At 40.5% G+C, this 22,529-nt stretch overlaps 1 protein-coding gene across 1 annotated transcript in view; it reads left to right on the top strand.

The window, feature by feature from the left end:
* The window catches only part of srbd1 (S1 RNA binding domain 1), a 49,369-nt gene that overhangs the window by 19,366 nt on the left and 7,474 nt on the right, over positions 1–22,529 (top strand). Inside the window, exons 15-19 of the mRNA XM_080036439.1 lie at positions 8,261–8,352; positions 10,905–10,987; positions 20,416–20,522; positions 21,549–21,716; positions 21,966–22,115. Coding sequence (XP_079892565.1) covers positions 8,261–8,352; positions 10,905–10,987; positions 20,416–20,522; positions 21,549–21,716; positions 21,966–22,115 — 600 coding nt within the window. The remainder of the gene's footprint in view (positions 1–8,260; positions 8,353–10,904; positions 10,988–20,415; positions 20,523–21,548; positions 21,717–21,965; positions 22,116–22,529) is intronic.

Raw genomic sequence — 22,529 nt, 5'->3', positions numbered from 1 at the left:
ATCAGCCATTGAAGTGTGACTTTGCCAGTGTTGAAAGTTTATTTTTTATTTTTGGCAGACGTTATGTTAGAGGTATTCTATTTCTGTAGCTTGTTTGACTGTGTTTGGGTAAGCCTCTCCTCTCCTCTCCTCTCCTCTCCTCTCCTCTCCTCTCCTCTCCTCTCCTCTCCTCTCCTCTCCTCTCCTCTCCTCTCCTCTCCTCTCCTCTCCTCTCCTCTCCGCCTTGACAGTGCAGTAGTTCATTAAAGACCATAGCCTCATTTGCACCATCTGCTTCCCGTCTCCCTGTGAGCCCTTCATTGTGCCACCACCCCCATCCTTCTCCCCCGTATCTGCTCCACCCGCCTGTCTCTCTCTCTCTGTCCTTCTGCCTCAGTGCTCAGCTGGAATGACAGCCAGAAATGGAAGCCTGCGGGACATCCTCACTTGTATTTTGTTCCGTGTTTGTGTGTGTGTATGCAGTTTCCAGCGCCTTAGTCCTGTTTGAGTAGACTAATCATACTCACTGAGTCACCTCTTCCATAATTTGTGACGAGTGTGGCCTTTTCTAAAGACAGCCAAACAAGGCCACACATGTATGTGTCTGTGTGTGTGTGTGTGTGTGTGCCCAAGTGTCATTTAAGCGGAGAAATAGGTGTGAATGTCCGTAAAAGCTAATTGTCAAGCTGAATTATTGTCCATACCTGTATAAATACAATATATGTCTCAGACAGTATACAATTATGTATTATTCATTTTAGTATGTATTAGTAGTGCTACATCTGTACCAACAATCCAAACCCCAAGAATATCAACAAAAAAAAATCAGCAAATCATCACATTTGAGGAGCTGAAACCAGAAAATATTTGAAAGTAAACAACGACTTAATGAATTAAATAGTTAACGATTCGTTTTCTTTTGATCAATGAATTGGTTAATGGTTTTGTCACTAATTTCCAGCTGCTTGCACATTTTTTATGAACATTTCTTTGCCAAAATAATTCATACACACGGTCTACTACTTGCATGCTTTTCCCATACTGCATTTCATCCTGCTAATCTGCTCCATCCGCTTTAGGAAAAGTGTGTGTATATAGTAATCAGTATAATGGCATAAAGTGTGACATTAGATGTAATAGTCCTATTTCTCCTTTTACAATTGTGTTGGTGTCTAAGTGAGGGAAAATAATGACCAGATTCTACTCTTCATCCCCTGTTAGAAGTAATCTTACATGATTAATCTTGAACAATGCCTCTGTGAATGACCAGCATCCTGCAGGACATTTTACAGCATGCGGTATTATTTATTTGACAAGGTTTCTCTGTGCTTGTGGTGGACACGTTAGGTCATTTGCCACAGCTGTGACAGCTGTGTCCCAATAATTTAAAGACCCCCTGCTGGACAACAGTTTGACACATTAGTTTAGAAATCAAACTACACATAAGTAAATTATTTGCTAGATTGTAAACCTTTGGGTATATAGGTTGTGTGTGTTAAGAAAGTGCATATATGTGTTCTAATTATTGGCTGCTTAGTTACTTTCATTAACACCTATTCAGACTAGCACAAGGCACACTGTTGTATTCATGGTTCTTTGTGGCTCTGTGACCGGCCAGTGCAGCATGACCTTGTCTGTCATTGTGCTTTAGCACTGACTGGTGGGGCATGTAGGCTTTGTCAAAGCTTATAAGTGCTCTGCACTGGTCAGACAGATGTCTGTGTAGAAGTGTGTGTGTGTGTGTGTGTGTGGGGGGGGGGGGTTTGCAGGGTTTTACTAGGTGACATGCAGGGGGCTGTCACCCTCGTCAGCTGTTGTTTCTGGATTTTTTTGAGAGGTGTTCATTGGTAAAGAAAACACCTACACCCACACCCACACACACACACACCCACCCCCTTTGAGTTCTTACAGATTTAACAAATTGTACCAGCAGACACAGATTGACTCGTCATTGGCTCTCATTTCTTTAATGCCATATTCTCGAATCACCCTACTTATAACATTTCTGAATTGGGCAAACAAGTTATTACTTGTTGAATGACATCTATTGATATGAAATAATCAAATTTAAAATTAACTACATGAATGTATACACTTATAAAGTTTTATTTTTCAGTAGTAAATACACTACTTTTGCCATACAATAATAATTTTTGATGTAGTTTAACCTGTCAGTTTATTTTGGCCTTCCTACACTTAGCTGTGTCTTTGCACTGATGTTGTACTCCATAGCTGATAAGACTAGGATGCTTTCACTTTACTCTTGTAGTAGTCATCGTTCTCTCCTTGACTGGTTCATACTTAGTTGTCCGAGAGCGATATAAACAGTTACAGCAGGAAACTACTCAAATAGCCAAGAGTGTACGCCTGAACTGACACAGAATGGAATCCTTACAATAAGTCCTTGACCGTCTTGCCCTCCAGCTCACTCCTGGTGGGATGAGATCATTATTTATTGCTAGCTGATGGACCTGGAGGACAGTGGTGTGGACTGTATTTATGACTGTCTGTGGGTGCTGCTGTGTGTATCCACTGTCATGTCCTGTGTCCAGGCATGCTCCCAGGGCCAGGCTGTGTGAGTGATGAACAAACAGTGGCAGGACCAGCGATGACTGAGTGAGATCCAGGGACTCAGGCCTCACCCAAAGGTTTTAAGGTCGGACAGAAGGAAGAGTGGGAGGGACACGTGGATTTAGAGGCACGGAAAGGCCTTAACTTGGCTAGGGGGTGTATCTTCTTCATTCCAGAAGAGTAAAATGAAAGAGGGTCATATTTTAGTGCACAGCAATGAGCGCCTGTTTACATATTACTGTATTTGTAGAATTGTAAAAAAGTCGGAGCCTCTCGAATAGATGTGTTTATTAACAAAGGTCTGTAGACTTCTCGATGTTCTGTGTGACCACTTTTCTATAACGAAATGTCAAGAATAATGAAGTAACGATGTATTAATTAATAAATAGTTAAAATAAAAGAACTTATTTCTAGTATTTCCCCCTCTTTCCTCATCTAAGGAAGTGATAATGTTCCCACTAAAGTGACCCACTTCTTTACTTTCTCTTAATAATTTTTTGTTTGCTCTTTCTTTTTTGTTACTTCTTTACCTCATTCCTTCCATCTTTCTTTCCATATTTTTTCCTTACTTTTTCAACTGTTCATACGACGGGAATCATAGCTTGGCTTTAGCTAGCATTTAAAATACAATTAGAGTTGAAATGTAAAGTCAGCCCAATATCACAAAATTGGAAATTTGCCCCGAAGGGCCTCACAATCTGTACAGCACACGACACCCTCGTCATGGGCAGGGACGTGGCGTCTGGCTGAGGACCTTTGGCATGCGCAGGTGGTGGACAGTGAATATCTGCCAGTCTCATCCATATCACCCACAGCTCCATCTCTCCTCCCACCATGCCTCACTGGTGGTCAGCCTATGTCCCTTCTTCTTCCCCTCCTTGCACCCGCCCTATGTACCATCCTCCCCTAGGGTTCCACTGTTCTCCGCAATGGTCCAGCATGTGACAAACATGTGTGATGAGTCTGTATGACATGCCGTGTGTGTGTGTGTGTGTGTGTGTGTGTGTGTGTGTGTGTGTGTGTGTGTGTGTCTGTGTTTGTGTGTCTGTGTGTTTGTGCGTGACACAAGTGCAGGCCTTTCCTGCTACCAGATTGACATGAGTGTCTGTGAGGCTTTGCTCTTTTCAGACGTGCCTCACACTGGCAGTTGGAGTTTATGTGTGTGTGCGTGTGCCTGCCTGCCTTCTAGCGCCTCTCTAGAGACTGACGGCCCCTGACACCTGCCATTTGGACGCTTTTCTCTGTGAAAAATGTCATCGTCTTCAGACCCGACGTGTGTGTGTGTGTAAGACAGAGATGGTGCGTCCCTCAATTTGTCTCCCTGAGGTCAGGCTTTGCAGCTGACTGAACAATGGTCCCAAGCTGTTTGAGCCATCGGGACAGAAAAACGTATGTGAGTGTGCGTGCACGTGATTTTTGTATATATATGGACTGGTAATATGTGACAATCACAGCTCCTTCTAAGGCAATAAATGGACCGCTAATATATGACAATCAATGCTCCTTCTATGGCAATAAATGGACCGCTAATATATGACAATCAATGCTCCTTCTATGGCAATAAAGGAGGCCAATCCAAGTATCTTGAACCCAAGCTGAGTTGTGGACAAAGAAAGTGTGATTGAGCCATTATAGTTTGACTATAGACGTGTGTATTCACTGCAGTTCTCGGCTCTCTCAAGTGTCTGACTTGAAAACCATGTAGAATTTTGTACTCAAAACTGTGTTCCAAAATGCCTTCATAGTAGCACAGTTCACTTTTAGATAACCTTTTTCCTTGCGGCATATTTAGTCCACTATCTACCAGTTTGGGAGTTATTTAAAAGAATCCCACCAGATACATAATTAATACAGCCCTTTAAAATATTTAAACTGAACATTTTCAGATGTATTACTAAATAAAGGAAGCAAGATTCAAACAATATTTCAAAGTATACTATGTAAATAATATATGACATAGCTTTTTCATTGTGGATCAGAATTTGCCTACAATATGTTACTCACACCTAATATGTAAGTATCAAAAACTTAAATAATGAATTATGAACTAGGCCTTTATTTGGGGATATATGTTATCTAAAAGGAAAGGTCAAACGGTCAAATGAACCATGACTGTAAGGACCCATGATATGTTCCTTGATCTTTTACTTAATGTTGAACTTTTAACAGATTTGACTGAAATCAAAGTAAGTCGCTTTTGATGTAGGCGCTTCGGATCCATATGACAAGCATAAAGGTTTTGGATCCTTGTCAGTTTGCAGTTTCTATAAACCAAATGTCAATCCTGCATTGTTAGTTTGAAGGAATACAATTATTTGATCCTTCCAGGTTTGAAAATAATTGCTATTTTGAACATAAAGGACTTTAATTGCACTGTGCTAATACTGACAACCTATTACGAAATAGGTCTTAGCATTTAGCCTTAAAATGTTTTCAGCAAATTCTGTTAGTCTTGTTCCCCTCTTTTACCGACTCCCCCCTCCCTCCAAATTGTTGTCCTGTGTATCAGACTAGTTGGTGATATTATTGCCCCTCTTCTTTTTCTGACTGATCTGATGAGCTGTTTTTAATTAAGATTAGGGTCGTAAAAGCCAGAAGGCTGTAATGAGGTATCAAAGTGTGTATCCATCTCTTGCAATATTAGGTTTCTTGAGGCAGGAACAGGGGACCACCAGTGATGATGCGTGTCAGGCCCAAGGGTTTGTCTCAAAGACGACCGGTAAGGGAGCAGATAGGGGAGCCAGTATGTGACTTTGCCCCAGGACAGGACAGGTCCAAAGGAAGGCCTATGTTTATGTGTGTGTATACAATTGAGAGAGCCAAAGAGTGCAAATAAATGATAACCCTACAGGGCCACCAAGTGAAGTCATCGCTTTACAGCAAAAGGCGACTGTTGACTTTGTGTCTCTGAGTGTGTGTGTGTGTGTGTGTATGTGTCCACGCTTCGACCATCCACCCACTTAAGCCAAAGAGCTGGAGAGCAGACAACCTTCTGTTGGCTGCCAGGATGATGCCCTCACTATGGCGACAGCTATGGACGCTACGGCGATGAGGGCTCAGAGCTGTATCCATGACAGTGCTGTTACCCGGCTGCCCCAGCGGCAGCCTTAATTAAGTTAGACATGATAGGGGCTGGTGGCCTCCAATTCTTTTTTCCCTATATCCACTACTGTTCTATTTTTTCTATGTTCCTAATGATATCTTTTTACTTTTTATACTTTTGTCCGGCCCTTATCTCCTTTTCTCTTTTGTCATCTTGTCTGTTTTTCTTGAACCAAACCAGCTAAGGCGCTGCCACTCTTTCACTTGACCTCCATCTGTCCCACTGTGTTGAAATGAGAGCAGAGAGGGCGGTTAGAGTGTTTAGTCCTTGTTTTTTGTTTTCCACATGGCATAATTGTAAGCCTTGTCTATCTCCATACTTCTAAAGAAACTGCATTAGATTTAGCTAGTATTTAAATTGTACTCATATTTTGTATCTTACTCAGCATATATTAATATGTCTGTGTCTCTATGTGCGTGAAGCAAGAGTGTGCCGGGTTAATGACCAGCTCTGCTTTGACCTCATTGAAGGTCATGTGCCAGTGCTCGTTAGCAGTGTCACCATGGCGATATGTCAGCTGTCAGCACGATGGATAGGGAGCTGACAAAAAGAACAGTGAGGCGAACGAATGGATGAATAGAGAGGATGGGGAAAAAGAGGGAGGGAGTTCATTTAAATGTGATTCTCATCAGAAGGCCTCTGCCATTCCTCATTAACAAGATACTGGTAATTGGCAAGGTTGTTGTGGCAAGGTCCAGGCCTCTGGGAGTCTGTGTGTGTGTGTGTGTCTGTGTGTGTGTATGTATGTGTGCCCGTGTGTGTGTGTGCCCGCCCCAGCCATAGAAGGCTTCATTCTGAGTTGAGGACATTGTGGGGGTCCTGACCACCTCATCATATTGGTCAGCCCTGAGGACAAAGCCCCGCTTCCCTGAAGCTCATGACAGCTTCAGTTGTATGTCAGTAGCATTATCACGGGTATCACTGGCATTGTTGTACTACCGTCCTGTATCTGTGGTGAAGGATGATAAGCGGCCTACTTTAGACTGAATACATTTAACATGAGAAACACTTTTTGACATGAGAATCAATTTCTTTCGTCAGAAATCAATCTAAATGAAGAAGAAAAGTCATGAATACTGAAATGTGCATATTCTTTGCAAGTCGATTTATTGAGTAGTAATTTGAGATATGAATATGGGTGTTTTTGTTCAAATCTGTTATCTCCTTTTACATCTAGCAATAATAATTTGAAATCTCCTCAAATATTAACTATTGATTTTAGTTTACAACCTGTCATTTTCCCACAAGAATATCCAGTTTAATATTAGTATAATAGTTGTGTTTAAATAACCCTAACCCAAAATACATAAGCATTTTCTATGCAATAAAATGTAAGCCTTTCCCTGGTTTGTTGTTGTTGTACCTCAGAAAAAACAGTGGTTTCCCTGGAAGTATTTAAGTTAAAATTGGACATGCAATAATAATATTAATTCTTTTACAAAGCCCATTTTAAATGTTTATTCATGAGAAACAATATGAAGAGACCTGCTGATTCAGCATATACGTGACTTATTATACATTATTTACCTGATATATTTCAGTGGACATTTTAGTTTGACTAAACTAACTAACGAGAAACACACTTAGTGCCCTTCACTCATTAGCATAGGCTGTTCATTGCCAATTCTGGAGCAATTTGACTGTGTGAAATTCACTATTCAGTTAAAAAAAACTGCATTTTGAATGTTACTGGTCTATTTTGTCTACATGCAAATGAAGAAAAAAGTTGTGATTGTGCATCTAAGTTTTAATTTCACTCATGACAGTAATGTTCAATAGACACTGACAAATAGCACTACATCCCAATGACCTGTGGATGGCAGTAGTGTCACATACATCCTGAGTACACTGCACAGGCCTGCTGACTCAATCTGCACTTAAACACACACACACACACACACACACACACACACACACACACACACACACACACACTCTCTAGCTCACAGGTGTCACACTGTTATTAAAGTGTGAGGCGTTAGGTGGTCCTACTCGAAACAATATTTGCAGAAAAAAAGATGATTGTTAATCATCACACTTACCCAAAGTGTGCACCATACTTGAAGTAGGCAAAATGTTCTGACTCAACCAGATTATCTTAAATTATATTGATTATTTAGCATTCACAGCTGCATGCTCAGCAAAAGGCTCATGCATGTATTTGGATTTCATGTGGTTCTTTTCACCTGCTGTAAGTTGATTAAGAGCTCTAAAATGCATTTGCAAGATAGTAGTTGTTCTAGTAATATAAAGGCAGAACTTGGAAGTGATGATGCTATATTGGCCATAATTTCGGTAATGATGGTCAAGCCTTGACTACAACGGGTCAATTGCGGAATCCTTTTGAGAAGTTGTTAGCTGCTTAATTTAAGGTTCAAGCCAGTGGTGTTTTTCCTTAATAGCCTTGCCATTATGTCTTTTTAAGCAGTGATTCATGCTTATTAAGTTTTTCCTTTCTCCCTTTGCACCCCTCTCTTTGTCCTCCTTCATTGGCAACCTTCCCCCTATTCCTTGTTCCTGTATGTCCTATGTATTTATTTATTTATTTATTTATCTCTCTTTTTTCTCTTTCTATTTGCCTTTTTCCCTTTACCTCTCTTTTCCCAGTATAACCAATGAGGCTGGAGCATCCATCTATAGTGTGAGTCCTGAGGCAATCAAAGAGATGCCAGACTTGGACCCCAACCTCAGGAGTGCAGGTACACAGGCATTATTATTCATTATTCTTGGCCATGCTTTTAATTGGCCCTTCTCTATGGCAAAGTGAAGGACCCGGATTTTTTTTGAGGAATTTGTCTAATAGTTAAAAACAACCACCAATATCACAGATTTTCCTTTTTTAAGTTTTAATTGCATTGTCACCCTCTTACGAGCAACATGCAGTATTTTCATATCAATGTATTTCTGGCATTACTGTAAGGGTTTCCAATGCCTCTCTGCTTTCCTTTGCCTCTCCCTCTTTCTCTCACTTCCTACATCTCCCTCACTCAATCCACATACTGTACTACATCAATGAACACAGCAGAATATATATATATAAAAAAAGAGAGTTTTGGAGAACAAATGTTTCCAGCAGACTTCCTCTATAAAAGCCATAAATCAGGCCAGGCTGGATTATTCCTCACTAGTTTGCTGTGGTCAGCAGCACGGAGAGCCATATTTATACCCCTAATGAAAGCCATGAGAAAGCGTTTGACGTTGGATGTGAATGAAAAGAGGGGGTGCTGAGCCAGGACGCTATAGTTATAGAGTTGGATGTGGCGACAGAATGTTTGTGCGTGTCTGTTTTGACCTTCCTTTGTCTATATTAGCAATGCAACTTAGTATGTGGGGATTGTGAGTTATAGGCACCCTCCATTGGTCCTGTCTATTTGTTGGCAGATCTAGGGACACCTAGTGGTGTTGGGTAATATTTCAACCATCCACGAGGACTGTTTTTTGTGCTCCACTTCACTCTGAGACAGCAAGAGATAAGTAAAGTGACCACAAATAAAAAATTACGGAGCAGTTTTCCCTGCCATTGATTGCCTGTTTGCAGTACGCCAAGCAGGTCAATTCTGCATTCCTTCAAAGGCTTAACTACTGTGATCTGTTTTTGCTTCACATCATGCGCCTCACGTTCTCCCACTTCTCTTGAAACTTGCGTCTGTGCCTGAACGAGGCCTTCCTCACTCGCCGCTTTCTTTATTGCTTCCATTTTTTGTTGAACTGTATTTTGCTCATAAACTTTTAATAAGTGCTGGGGAGAGAGTGAGAGAAGAAATAGATTTTCAAAGTATTGGAGAGTTTTGGTGGTGCACTGAGCAAGGCCAGGGTTGAAACTCCATCCCTGTCTAAATATTATCTCAGGCAGCAGCCTCCTACCGCAGCCGGAGGAGAGAGAGGAGAGCCATTGATTCCAGACATACTCCCTCTATATAGCGTCCCATCCCACTCTTTCTCTTTGTCTGTCCGTTCCACTTCAAAGATCTAAGTCTGATGCATCTAATGCAGCACACTAAATCACTGACCACTGACATTCAACCATACTCATAATGTACACATACAAAACTGTGGCAAGCACCAGTGCAGGAAGGACATGGAAAGAGATATTGTTTTCCTCTATAGCTTTTGTGTGTTTTAGAAACTTAACTTGTATATGTATAAAACTTTGGTCTATTTTTATAACTTGATAGAACCCAAAACATTAAAGCTGGGGTATATGATTTCTGATTTGTCAAAGTTAACATGAGCTGTACACTTTGACCAATCAGAGCGAGGCTCCAATTCTCTGTTCTTATTGGCTGTTGGGACTGTCCATTCACTTTGGCACAACTTTGTTGGTGTAGAGCGTGTCAGGGAGGGACCATAGGGGAGGGACCAAAGAGAACAAGTGGAGCGGTTGAGGTATTTGGATTTGAATCTATATCCCAACTGCTATTTTCTCCCCAAATCCTCCACCCCAGCTTTAAGTACATTAGATACGTGAAGATAGCTAGATAACTGACTTTTTTTTGTGCATTTGTTATTTTCTCAAGTATATGACTTTTTTAAGGACATATACAACTTTGAAAATGGTGAGAAAAGCAAAGCTATAACACTGCAAGTTGTGAACACTCACAGCTGCAACATCCTTTGTCTCTTTCAGGCACATGAATTCCAACAGTAATTTGGTTTTGTTATTCTCTCCCTCTCTGTGTGCCTGTATGTGTATTATGTGGGTGATGTCATGTATTATGGTGTGTATTTGAGTAAGGTTGTTTGTAATTTCTCTTCTTGTCACTGGGACCTGCCAGAATATTCAAGGAAAATACATTTGGCTTCATGTGCAAGAGAGGGCTGAAGCCTTACAGACTCCACCGTTAAAAGCAACCCCATTTTGGTCGGTTTGTTTATTTGTGTGCTGTGAGTGCCAATGTGTATAGGTCTGATTAAATTAGTGGTTCTAAAGGTACGTGGCCCCAGAATCTATCAGGATGCTAAATGACAGGTGCGAAGACTCCAGTTAGAAGCCAGCTTTAATTATTATTATGGGGGTGGAAGAATGACAATTAGGTTTGGCCTGCCCTCAGGCCAGTACTGTAATATGCAGACATTTGCATATTCAGTAATTATAAATAATATGAATATGGATGGATTTGCATATTCAATACATTTGTTTTAGATTGCAACACAAACCAATCTCATTGAGAAATATAATATCATTGTTTCTATGTGTGTGTGTGTGTGTGTGTGTGTGTGTGTGTGTGTGTGTGTGTGTGTGTGTCAACAGTGTCCATTGGAAGACGTGTCCAAGATCCACTTGCTGAGCTTGTGAAGATTGATCCTAAACACATAGGCATCGGTACATACCAGGTAAGTGTGTTTCTTTGTTCGTTTGGTTGGGATGTTCTCTGTGGGTGAGGGCAGTGGAACATTGGTTGTGAGTTGAAGCAAGGAGCAGACTGTGTGCGTGTGTGTTTTGTCTGTTGGTGTAAAAGCACATTAGCAATAAACCATGACTGTACAAACATGTGTTTTGGTAAACAGCTTCAGCTGTAACCCTCAAAAGTAAACTGGCAAATGTGCAGTAAATATATATATTTTGTCTCTTTCTTTTGCACACATTTATTAACATTATGTTCTCTTTAATGTTAACATTAATAACGAAGGAAGACACAACAGCTCTTTACAAAAACACAGTGTTTCTCTACATGGAAATTCAACATTCAACATTGTCTATTATCACTCAGACTTCTTGCAGAGTGTACACGTGTCTTTTGTATTTAAGGCTAAACAAAGAAAGCAGAAATAGGGTTTTGAGGCACAGAAGGAATGTGATTTAAGGGATTGAAGATGTGACAAGACAAATGAGAAAAAAGGTTGGGAGAAGAGAGGCCAGCAGGGAGACAGATAAACTTGGCCGACGCCTGTGTCAACAGATGATGCTGACAGTGACAGCTAATTCAATTAATGGGAATCAGGCATGACGTATGTTTGGACTTTTGTTTTTTCTCTGTGGCTTGCCGCTCCTCGTCCATGTGCGTTAAAGTGTTTGTGCAGATGAACCAACAGTTAATGCGGTGTTGATTTTGTTCTTTGCGTGTGTGTGTAATAGTGTGAGAAAGGCAAGACAACATTAGATCACTATGCCGACTATATTTACAACTAGCTTATTAATGCATTATTGTTCTCCATATATGGTAAATGGTGACGAAGGAAGGGTATGAGAGGTAATATAGTTATGTATAGTTTATACTGTAGATAAGAGAAAGAATGGTTGGGATTAATCTATAGTTATCTCAAGGTGGAAAGGTTTTGTAGCATTAAACAGTGTACACTTATCCTCATTTGTTTGTGTTGGCCGACAGAACATCTCTGACAGTATTAACAAGAAAAAAATAAATGAAAAATTCAACGGTGTAAGGAAAGAATCCCAATTGACAACAAATCAGCATGAGAGGGGACGGGGTTCAAAAAGGACAGCAGAGGGTGACAAAAGTCAAAAGAAAGGGAATGACGGGGAGGCAAACGGATATTTGAAAGAGAAAAGGAGGAGGTCAGATTGTGCATGTGCTTATGTATGTGTGACTGAGTGTGTTAGGTCACAGGCCCGTGTCTCTCATCACGTCCTGCCTTTGGCTCTCTGGGGTGCCTGGGGTTCTGCACCTCCCGCTCTCAGATCATGTGACTAGGTCAACAAATGATAATATAACCGGGTAAATAAACTCTTGGGTGCTGACAGATATGAGATAGGACATCACTTTGACTTGCGTGTCAGTTCACTTGCACTCAAGCACGCACACACGCACACTTAAGCACTGTCTTCCCCATCAATTTTCATAGTCCAAGGGTTAAGAGAGAGAGTGTGTGTGTGTGTGTGTGTGTGTGTGTGTGTGTGTGTGTGTGTGTGTGTGTGTGTGTGTGTGTGTGTGTGTGTGTGTGTGTGTGTGTGTGTGTGTGTGTGTGTGTGTGTGTGTGTGTGTGTGTGTGTGTGTGTGTCCATTTGTATTGGTATGTGTGAATGTATACGTAGGGGAATGACTGTGAGAAAAGTGCACTCATGCATATGTGTGTTTTCTAGCAAGTTCTCTTGTCTGATTCATGGCATTTTGAGCTCTCTGAAAGTTTATTGCCATTAGACCCAAAAAGCGTAAGGGCAGATGTAACTCTAGACAGCTGGCACAGCATGCTCTCTCTTTCTCTCTCCCTCTGCTGAGTCAGTGAGTGACAGCTCTGAGAGAAAGGAGGAAATGAGCTGAGGGCTAAAAAAGTGAGGCCCATTAAAATCAGATTGGACGTAACTATTGGTGTGGGAACACTGTTTTCACTACAGCACCACTGGCTGACGGTTTTTCTGGATACTAAGTTAGCCAGATACACGTCCGTTTGAATTGAGGGCAAATGTTATTAACACTTTTTTTTTATATTAGTGGTAACCTACAGTATGAGACATTTAAAAAAGGAGTACTGCTACTTTTATGAATTTGAGATTTTTGAGAGTTGTATTTATTGTTGAAAAGTCTTCCCAGGTCAAAGCTTTCAGGAGTATTGTGTCCTTTTTAAATTACACACTTAATGGGTGTGGCCTTTGGACAGCACCTCCATCTGTCAATCAGCTCTTTATGTCGCCATGGTCTGTTGACAGCTGGGTAATTCCCAGGGCTGTGAAAATAACTGCTACTGGGAAATACACACACACAGTAACACAATGCTGTGTAAGAAAACATTGCCCGCAAGCCGGATATTAAAGAAACTGTCACTCTTCTTCTCACCTCTATCAAATGTTCTCCTCCTATCACTCAAACTTTGTGCTAGAATTGTAATGCTTTTGTCCCATTGACCCCCACCCCTCTGTCTCCCATATTTTGTTCTCTCTTTGAAGTGGTAGAACTTGTATAACACTGTTTAACATAGTATCAGGTGTAGGTAAAGGGACTTTAGAAATCTGAAGTTTGGGTTTTGCTGCTTTCCACATGCCTGCCGTTTGTAAAAGAGAATCCAAAATGTGGTCAGGAAAATAAAAGTCTTGATAGGACTGAGGTTGGGCTAGGACACAGCAACCACCATAGCTTATTCATGCCTTGGATTAGTTGAGACTTTGTAAAACTTGATATGCAATATATCAGTCAAAACATATAGAACATACTGTATCTTTGGCATTTGGCCTGAAACCAATATATTTTAGCTAAATCAGCCTCTAAAATGGGGCTCTGTGCCTTTTTTTAATATATACTTGATAGACCTGTAACTGTAAGAAAATGTGTAATTAGAATAAGTTAATCTATCTAGACCTTGATGAAAAATGTGGTTTATTTTTAAAATTGTTATTGTTTTTCTACAAGTGGTAGTCGACTTGACAGTGTTGAATTTCTTTGGAGCCACTGAGGTCAATAGCAAAACATCGTCTTCAGGCACGTTTGCATTTACTGAAGAATTCAGTTCACTTACAGCTAGTGAGGTAACTTTTGCCTATATGTAGTGATTTTTTTTGTGTCTGCAGCCGTAGAAATGCGTGTGATTGTAGACTTGAGCATGCTATCCTTCACTCTAGAATGGTATAGCGCCTACAGGGGAGGCAGGAGCAGACGGAGCTGAGAGAAGCAAGGACACTAAGAAACGGATGGTTGACAGTGATTGATAGTTCCTGCTCTAGTGTTTTTGAGGCGTGGGAAAAAAATAACATGTCTTTCGATCAGTGGCATAAGCTTCCACACATTATCCCCTAGTTTTTTACTTATCCTTAGTCGCAGCATATGTCTATCTGCTTGCGTTTAGAGTGAGGTTGTGTGATGAGTCAAGCACATACATTTGCTTGTATAATGGAATGAAACCTGCTGATGCCAATTCTCTACTTATTCAACAATTTATAAAACATTTACTGGCTGTTGTCATGTCAGGCTACTTATTCTAGCGCTGTGCAGTTTACTTTGAGTGAGGATGTTTGTATTTCGGTGGTAGAGTTTTTAAAAAGTAAAAATGTTATTGTTATAGTTACCATTTAATACCAAGATTTTCACTTGTTATGTATGGAGGGAAACTTAACCTGTTGTTGAAGGGTAAATCACACAAGTTAAGTTGTGTAAAATGAGAAAGAAATGGAAGTAATAGTGTGTTTATGGTTGTTTAGAATGATGATCTCAACTTACATTACTGACCCTTTTCGTTGGATTGGCAATGGAATATTTGGCCAAATGGTCTAAACAGATCTTTTTCTAAGCCAGTCATGTGTCATGGACATCCTGTGCCTTGTCTTGATTTGCTCATCCTGTATTTTGCAGTCCCTCAGGTAATGTGTATGTGTGTGACTGTTTAACGGGAAGTTGAGGAATAGTCATTAGGCAATAATGAAAGGTGTTGGAAAAAAATGCAAAACCATCTACTTGCTGTCATATCACTTTCAGCTGCTGATTTAAGACTGCTTTTTACAATGCACTAATTCACTCATGCATGCATACACACACACACACACACACACACACACACACACACACACACACACACACACACTCACACACATACGCGCCAACATGCCTGGGATGGTATATAGTGTGTTCAATAGGGAGGTCTCAGAGATATTATATTCAAGCTGTCAGTCAAAGAGTACATGACCTTCCGATAACCTCAGGCACCTTCTTAGTTTGTCGATTTTATTATGAGAGTGAAACATGTGAAGAGGCAGTTTCACAGCATTTTCTCACACATGCACAGGGGAGCACACATTTGGAGAGATTGTACTTCATAAGTACTCCTGTGTTTTTGCTTTTAAGAGTCACAAATAGTATTTCCCAAATGCAGCGCTTCTTAGGACTATGGCATCTTCTCGTTTTCTAGTGACCTTGCACATGAAAAGGATAAAACATTGAAAATAAGCCTAATTTGCAAGACAGGAGCGGTGATATGTTAAAGTATAGAAGACAGGCCAAATGCAATTTGATCCCACAGTTTGCTAGCATCATACAGTTATCCTTCCATCACTCACTGCCCTCAGGCTCTTGGTACGTGCAGCCATTCTGGCTCCACTATGGTTCCAGTTGTCAATCTCTTAGCTGCATCATTCTGCTGTCAGTCTGGAAACCGCCACCATCTTTCTCGGCCAACACCTCAACTGTCGCCTTCATTTTACTCTATGGCTTTCTCTTTCTGATGCTCTACATTCATCATTTGTGGACTTATTATGAATATACTTCATGTTACAAAAGAAACCTGTATGGTTGTATCGGTATCAGAGGAAAGGACATTCATGTTTCCCTCTGATTGACATGTGGTAACTCGTCAGCATTTAAGTACTCAAGGTGCAGACAGAAGCACTTTGTTCTACCGCACTGGTTGGCTCGCTTCAGTTGGTTTCCCGCCAATCCAAACATGACCTTCACACGTAGGGATTCAGTCCATTGGCTCTGGATGATTTTGAGGTTTGGGGTTCGGGCCTTGGGATTAGGGAACGGGAGTGGAGGCGGTCAAAAAATGGATGGTAGCCTACCTATGGGGTGAATGGAATAAGAGTTAGTAAAGGTCTTCCCATAGGGTAGATGTGTTTCTGTCATTAGTTAAGTTTGTATCAACAGTGTTTGTAGTAGAAGAAAATTAAGGTAGGGAGGAGAAAGCCATTTAAGAAGGAAAGTGTAGAGCATGTGGAGTAGTATTAATGATGAATGCTGGAGTCAACTGAAAAAATAAACGCTAGGACAGTACAAGGCCAAGACGAAAATTCAATTTGTTTGACTATTGCACATTAGCCTCTTTGTGCAATAAATGAAGGCGAGAGGCAAACAAGGGGATAAAGGATTGAGAGACCAATTGAAAGACACAAGCTAGCACAGTCAATTGGTGCAGTAAGTGCCACTGTAAACTGAGTAGAGCACCATGAAGACCTCTACTGCCTGTCAAGACAAACACACACACTCACACACACACACACACACACACTGGACAGTTACTGTAATTCTTTCACATTAACCCCTGCTGCCAGAGACACACATCACTTCTCCAATACTAGTCTGTTGTTTTGCTTGATCCCGTTTTGTAATTGTAATTTTAAGTTAATTTGAGTTTTTCTGTTCAATTGCTTTTAAAATGCCTTTAAAAAGACTTGGTGTGTTTGCTTTGTGATGCCTTTTGATTGTGTAGGAGTAGGTCCGCGATCAGCTATATTGTACCTTATTTTTTAGAGCGGATACGTATTAATATTATTACTAAGCCGTATCACAGGGTTTACAGCTTCCATACAATGTGAAGTAAGGATGATTATAGCATTATACTGTTTTGTAACATGCCATCTAATAGCATCTAATAACACACAATAATTAATAAATGCAGCTTTTCACATCTGGTTTTGAAATCTAGCCTGGGCCTCAGGTTGGTTGAGGTAAATTAGATTCTTTTGCCAAGCTTCTGCTCGAAGTAAGAAAAGCCAGACTTTTCACCATACATGCCAATGGGATTTTATGATACATAGCTGCGGTTTGCAACAACAGTGTCATACAGGATAAATAAACTAAACTTATTCTCAAGCTCTCCCAGCGCAGCTCAGCTAATTTGCATGGATTTTTTTCCCTTGGTTGATATGCAGTTTTGACTTTCAGACTTTGGATTGAGTCCAAATTTAAGAATGCATTTGTTTTTGCAATATGAATGGTGGTAACGTACGCCTCAGAAGTAAATCCTCAACCCCTTGTCTTTTGGCAAGTCATTATAGAATGATTAGCGAGAAGCTCAAACTAGCAACACTTTGTTTATGCAGTAGAGCGCATTTCATGGAAATCGTAGTGTGCTTTGCAGGTAATCAAGAACTTTAAAACTGTACACACATACTGTCCATGCAGACATAGATGTATTCTCAGCTAAAACATAATTGGTACATGCACAATTGTGCAAGGGATTAGAATTTGTTACCAGCTATTTGTTTAAACTCAGGTGTGATCCAGGTCCACATTTAAAACTCTCGCCATTTAGAATAACATTTCTGTGTTGGGTAGACTCTGCTTAGAAGATAATGTTTCAGAAACCCTGTTTCAAAATGAACAAGTATTGTGAGCTGACTTGAAACTATGTCGGTTGACCTGGTGTGTGTTACCTTTTTGACCATATTTCTGTTTCTTTTTCCGCATTGCTTTTCGTTTTGACTGGAATGAAATGAAGACTGATGAAAGTTAAGTCACATTCTCAGTTCTGATTTTGGCATCCATATTGGAGCACAGTTATTTTCGAAGGTGGACGTGCAGCTCTGAGTTTAGAGTCACAATACCTTAGTTCCTGTCAAGCTGCTCCCACCTATATAAGGTTTCAATAAGAATGTGACTGCACATTCATTTGGGCTTTGACTGCAGGTTAAAACTGACACTGCCTTGCACACCTCCAACTTTCTCATGTGAAAACATTCTCCAGGGTGTGACATTACAGGTGATTTCCTCTTTCTCCTCTCTGACTATCTGTCTATCTGTCTCTCAGCCTTTCCTTTCCATACCATCTCACAGGGAATCATAAAGCTCTCAGTACTAGTGTCTTGGGAACTTTATATTGTTCGTCAGCGTTCTCACTGACGAATCAGACTGCAGGTCACATGAGGAGTCACCTGGAGTGCCCTGCTGTTACTCCAGTACTTCCTTATATCTTGATGTCATTAATTTACATTATAGATATAAGTTTAGAAATTATTATAGAAATATTTAAAACTAATGATTAAAAGTAATAAATTCTATTCTGATTTTTATGTGATTTAAAGACTTTCTTTTTTTCAAAATAGCATTAGACCCGTTTTTCATAATGTTGTGTTTAATGACAGTTGTGTTGTCATTGCCTCCCCTCACCTTTCAGCCAATCACAAGCCCCCTGCCTCTTAAACAAGCAAGCCTAACCATTGCTACCAGACTTAACCAGTTAGCACCTGTTAGCTACAGCATGCAATGTTAGTTGCTAAAAGGTAAGGGGAGCGGTTGACAACAACATTGTCATAAAAAGTAACATTATAAAATAAATGTGTCATTGGGTTTACTTTCTTATTTATTTTAAAGTGTTTATTCAATTACCTGATAATATTTCTGTCGTCCGATTACACATTTGTTCATTCAAAAAGTCAATGTCAGTTTTATTGTCAATTCCTGCAACATGTGCCAGACATACACAGGAATCAAAATAGCATTTATCTCCAGCCCACGGTGCAATAAATGCAAATGGATAAAATTAGATAAGATGAAATAAATAAGTAATATATACAATAAATAAATAAAACAATTGTGCAAATTTAAGGCAAAACAAAACTGTTTAAAAAAAGTAAATAACTTGAAATGTGCAATTCTGTTTATTCTGTCATCCTTGCAAAGGTGGTCAATGATTGAACAAAACAGAAACTTATATTTAATCAGTTGTATACAAAGCCTACATCTATTTACATGACATCAAAGACTAAATGTTGACACTGCATCCTCTTTCTGTGTCCTCTCAACCTAACATCTTGGCAATATGAAGGAAGAATTTAAAGAATGCCAGGATGACGGTTGTTGACAGCTATTAATTGCTTGTGTTCCTTGTTTGCTTTGGCAGTTGACGAGAGTACTCGAGTGAAATGTTGAACCACACAGCTTCAAACTTATTACATGATAATATCTCTTTCAGGTTGTTGCGAGTGTCAAAAATCTAAAGTGTTGTGTAATTTAGGATAAAGGATTGTATTGGAGTGTAGTTACCACTGAACCTTGATAGTTAGTTACCTATGTAAATGGGAGTCCCATGCGATCTTTGGTGTTGCTGCCTGTTCTGTTGTTGTTGACAGACAAGGATGTGTTTTACTCCTTTGCGGTTTTGTTTTCTGTTTACATGTCACTGTGTGTTCACTGCTTGATCGTGTTACTGGACAGCCCATGACCAATAGTAGTCTAGTTTACTTCTAGAATGTCAGCTAATCCTTGAGAAGTTGCTGAGGCGTCAGTCTCCTCTCCTCTCCTCTCCTCTCCTCTCCTCTCCTCTCCTCTCCTCTCCTCTCCTCTCCTCTCCTCTCCTCTCCTCTCCTCTCCTCTCCTCTCCTCTCCTCTCCTCTCCTCTCCTCTCCTAGAATATTTGGCTGTCATCCCTGCTCTATTAGGAAGAAGATTCCAGTCATTTTGGGAAAATATATCCTGAAGGATTAATGGTTGATTTGGATGGAGGTTCAGAAGTGTGAAAAGTTCATTTGGGGAATATTTATGGACGGCGAGCGACACTAACGAGAACACTGTGTTGGTGGGAGAGGGAGATTGCTGACAGGCCAAACTAAACAGTTTCCCTTCTTCAATCCCTCTTTCTCTCTTTCGCTCTGTCTTTCCATCAGTTTGTCTCTCTGCATCTCACAGGCTATAATACTTGTCAATCGAATAACTTTCTTTTTGTCAGCACTTTACTATGAACACTATCTGCTGCTGTTTTGACTCTTTATGGATGAAATATGAATAATCCCCTCATTATGCACACCCAGGCCGTGACCAATATTTAGCCAATATATAATAATAGTGAATGTACTGTGTATACATCAGGTGGAATATGATAACAGAACATGATATGTAAGATTCATAGGCTTGAATGAAAATATGACTAAAAAGTACAACATTGTAATTCCATTTTAAACATAATTTGAAACTCCAAAACCACAACATTTGCTACTATGTGATACATGTTTGTTTTAGAACAGGGAGAAACTTTTTTTGCTGAAAGCAATCATTTTATGTTTTTTAATTGTTTTAATCCAGTTCGCTGTCAATCATATCTGGTCCCCCCCCCCCCCCCTCTCTCTCTCTCTCTCTCTCTCTCTCTCTCTCTCTCTCTCTCTGTAGCATGATGTGTCAGCCGGAGCTCTGAAGGCAGCACTGGATGGCGTGGTGCAGGAATGTGTGAGCTTTGTCGGGGTGGACATCAACATCTGTTCCGAGATACTGATGAGGTAGACAACGCATAAAGACATAAGTATACAAGTGCTTGCGAGAAAGTGCATAAGTATACACAAGCACTCTCTCCTTCATGTATATCACATACATAATCACACACACGCACGCACCCGAAACACACATACACACAATGACATACACAGTGACATACAGACAGCCTACAGCTTTCTGTAGAAACTAATGTTTCACACCCTGGCCTCACTTACTGGGCCAACTGTAATTAACAGAGGAGATCATACAAAGTAGATACTCACACACACATTCACACGCATAGAAATGTACATTTATAAATACATTTGCAAATATCGTACATAGAATGCTGAGCTTACATTCACTTATGTATTGCGACATGTAGCTTACATGCACATGATTCAAAAACAGACAAATTGCACACATTTATACTTACACAGTAGACACACTTGCAGTTTGTTGATACAAACAGCATAATATAAGTTGTCATTAGCTGAAGGCATGCATCAGGTCATTTGTTTACCCGTCTGCTCTGCAAGTGAGCTTTTTCCATTCCTGCCAAAAGTTATAATACACACACACGCGCAATAAACACACACACACACACACACACACACACACACACACACACACACACACACACACGTGTTGATGACTGAGGTATTATGTGGAGTGTTGACATTGCCATGTGTTTTAGAATGAGTGAGTCACTGTGGACATTAACTGAGCAGACCTAATTGAGTTTCAAATCACCTCTGTTCATTGCTCAGCCAAAACTGGACAAATACATTTGCTAGATATTGGCCCATGTGTGTCTCCTGTGACTGTTAGCCCCTGCTTATTTAAATGCCAGGTCACGGTGTGCACAATCTGCACTGTTTTTTAGTATAGAAATCTGGTGTCCTGCCAGTTAAATTTTTCACTGCACTGTTCTTTACATTAGCATCCAGTGTAGACGTGATCCCTCTGAAATAAACACACCGCTCAATGAAGTTCCAGAAAGATGATGTGTTTGGTGACATTTCCCCTTTTCCATTTTTTTTTTTTCCTAGGCATGTGGCAGGCCTAAATGCGGGTAGGGCGCGGAGCATTGCAGAGTGGAGGGAGCAGAATGGTCCCTTCATCAACAGGGAGCAACTCAAACTGGTCAAAGGCATGGGGCCCAAGACTTACCAGCAGTGTGCTGGCTTCATTAGAATCAACCCGCAAACCCTAGACAGGTACACGCTAATATGCAAAATATATGTGCAGATTAAACAAATACACAGTTGACTTCAGATTCTGTTTCACATTGCTGTATTTATTAATTTCTCATTAAAGGGCAAGGGTTACATACTTGATTGTAGAAATACACGTTTCTAACTTATATTGAGTAGTATCTAGCCAAGCCAGTAGTTTTGGGTTAGAGTAAGTAGTCACAGGCCTTGGTGTCCTCTTTAACTGAAAATGCTTTTTCTTCCTTGTTACAGTGCCAAATCCTCACCTCACCCTGTACCAGCAGTGCCAGAGAAACCAGTGACTAAGAAGGGCAAAGGAAAGGCTTGTGTCAATAAACCAGCCTCGTTTAACCCCCTGGACCAGACCTGCATACACCCAGAGTCCTACCACGTGGCACAGAGGTACAGTACACATAAACATACAAACACACACTTGAACTGCAACCTACCCCACTGGCCAATGCATGTTCAGGCTAAGATGGAGTTGATTTTGCCACTGTCTCATATGGGGCTGGTTATAGTGGTGGAGCACTCTAATTAGATTTACACAGACATGGGATACAAGAGAGGAGGCGTTGGCTTTTCTATGTGTGTATGTCTGTGTGACTTGGTCTTTGTGTGTGTCCTTGTGTGAGAGAAACGACTGTTAGCCCTGCCGATGCTGATATAGGAAGCACATTTAACATCTGCCCAAGACTTACGTGTGTGTGTGTGTGTGTGTGTGTGTCAGTCAGTCAGAAGTCAGAGAGAGAGGGAAGGCTCTCCCACAGCTGTAGTCACTCAACTGTGTTTAGTCTACATAAGTTCTGACACTAG

Source organism: Ammodytes marinus, assembly GCF_949987685.1.
Source record: "Ammodytes marinus genome assembly, chromosome: 11".
Classification (NCBI taxonomy): Eukaryota; Metazoa; Chordata; class Actinopteri; order Uranoscopiformes; family Ammodytidae; genus Ammodytes; species Ammodytes marinus.
The sequence above is the reverse complement of the archived record's forward strand: the minus strand, read 5'-3'. Positions and strand labels throughout refer to the sequence as shown.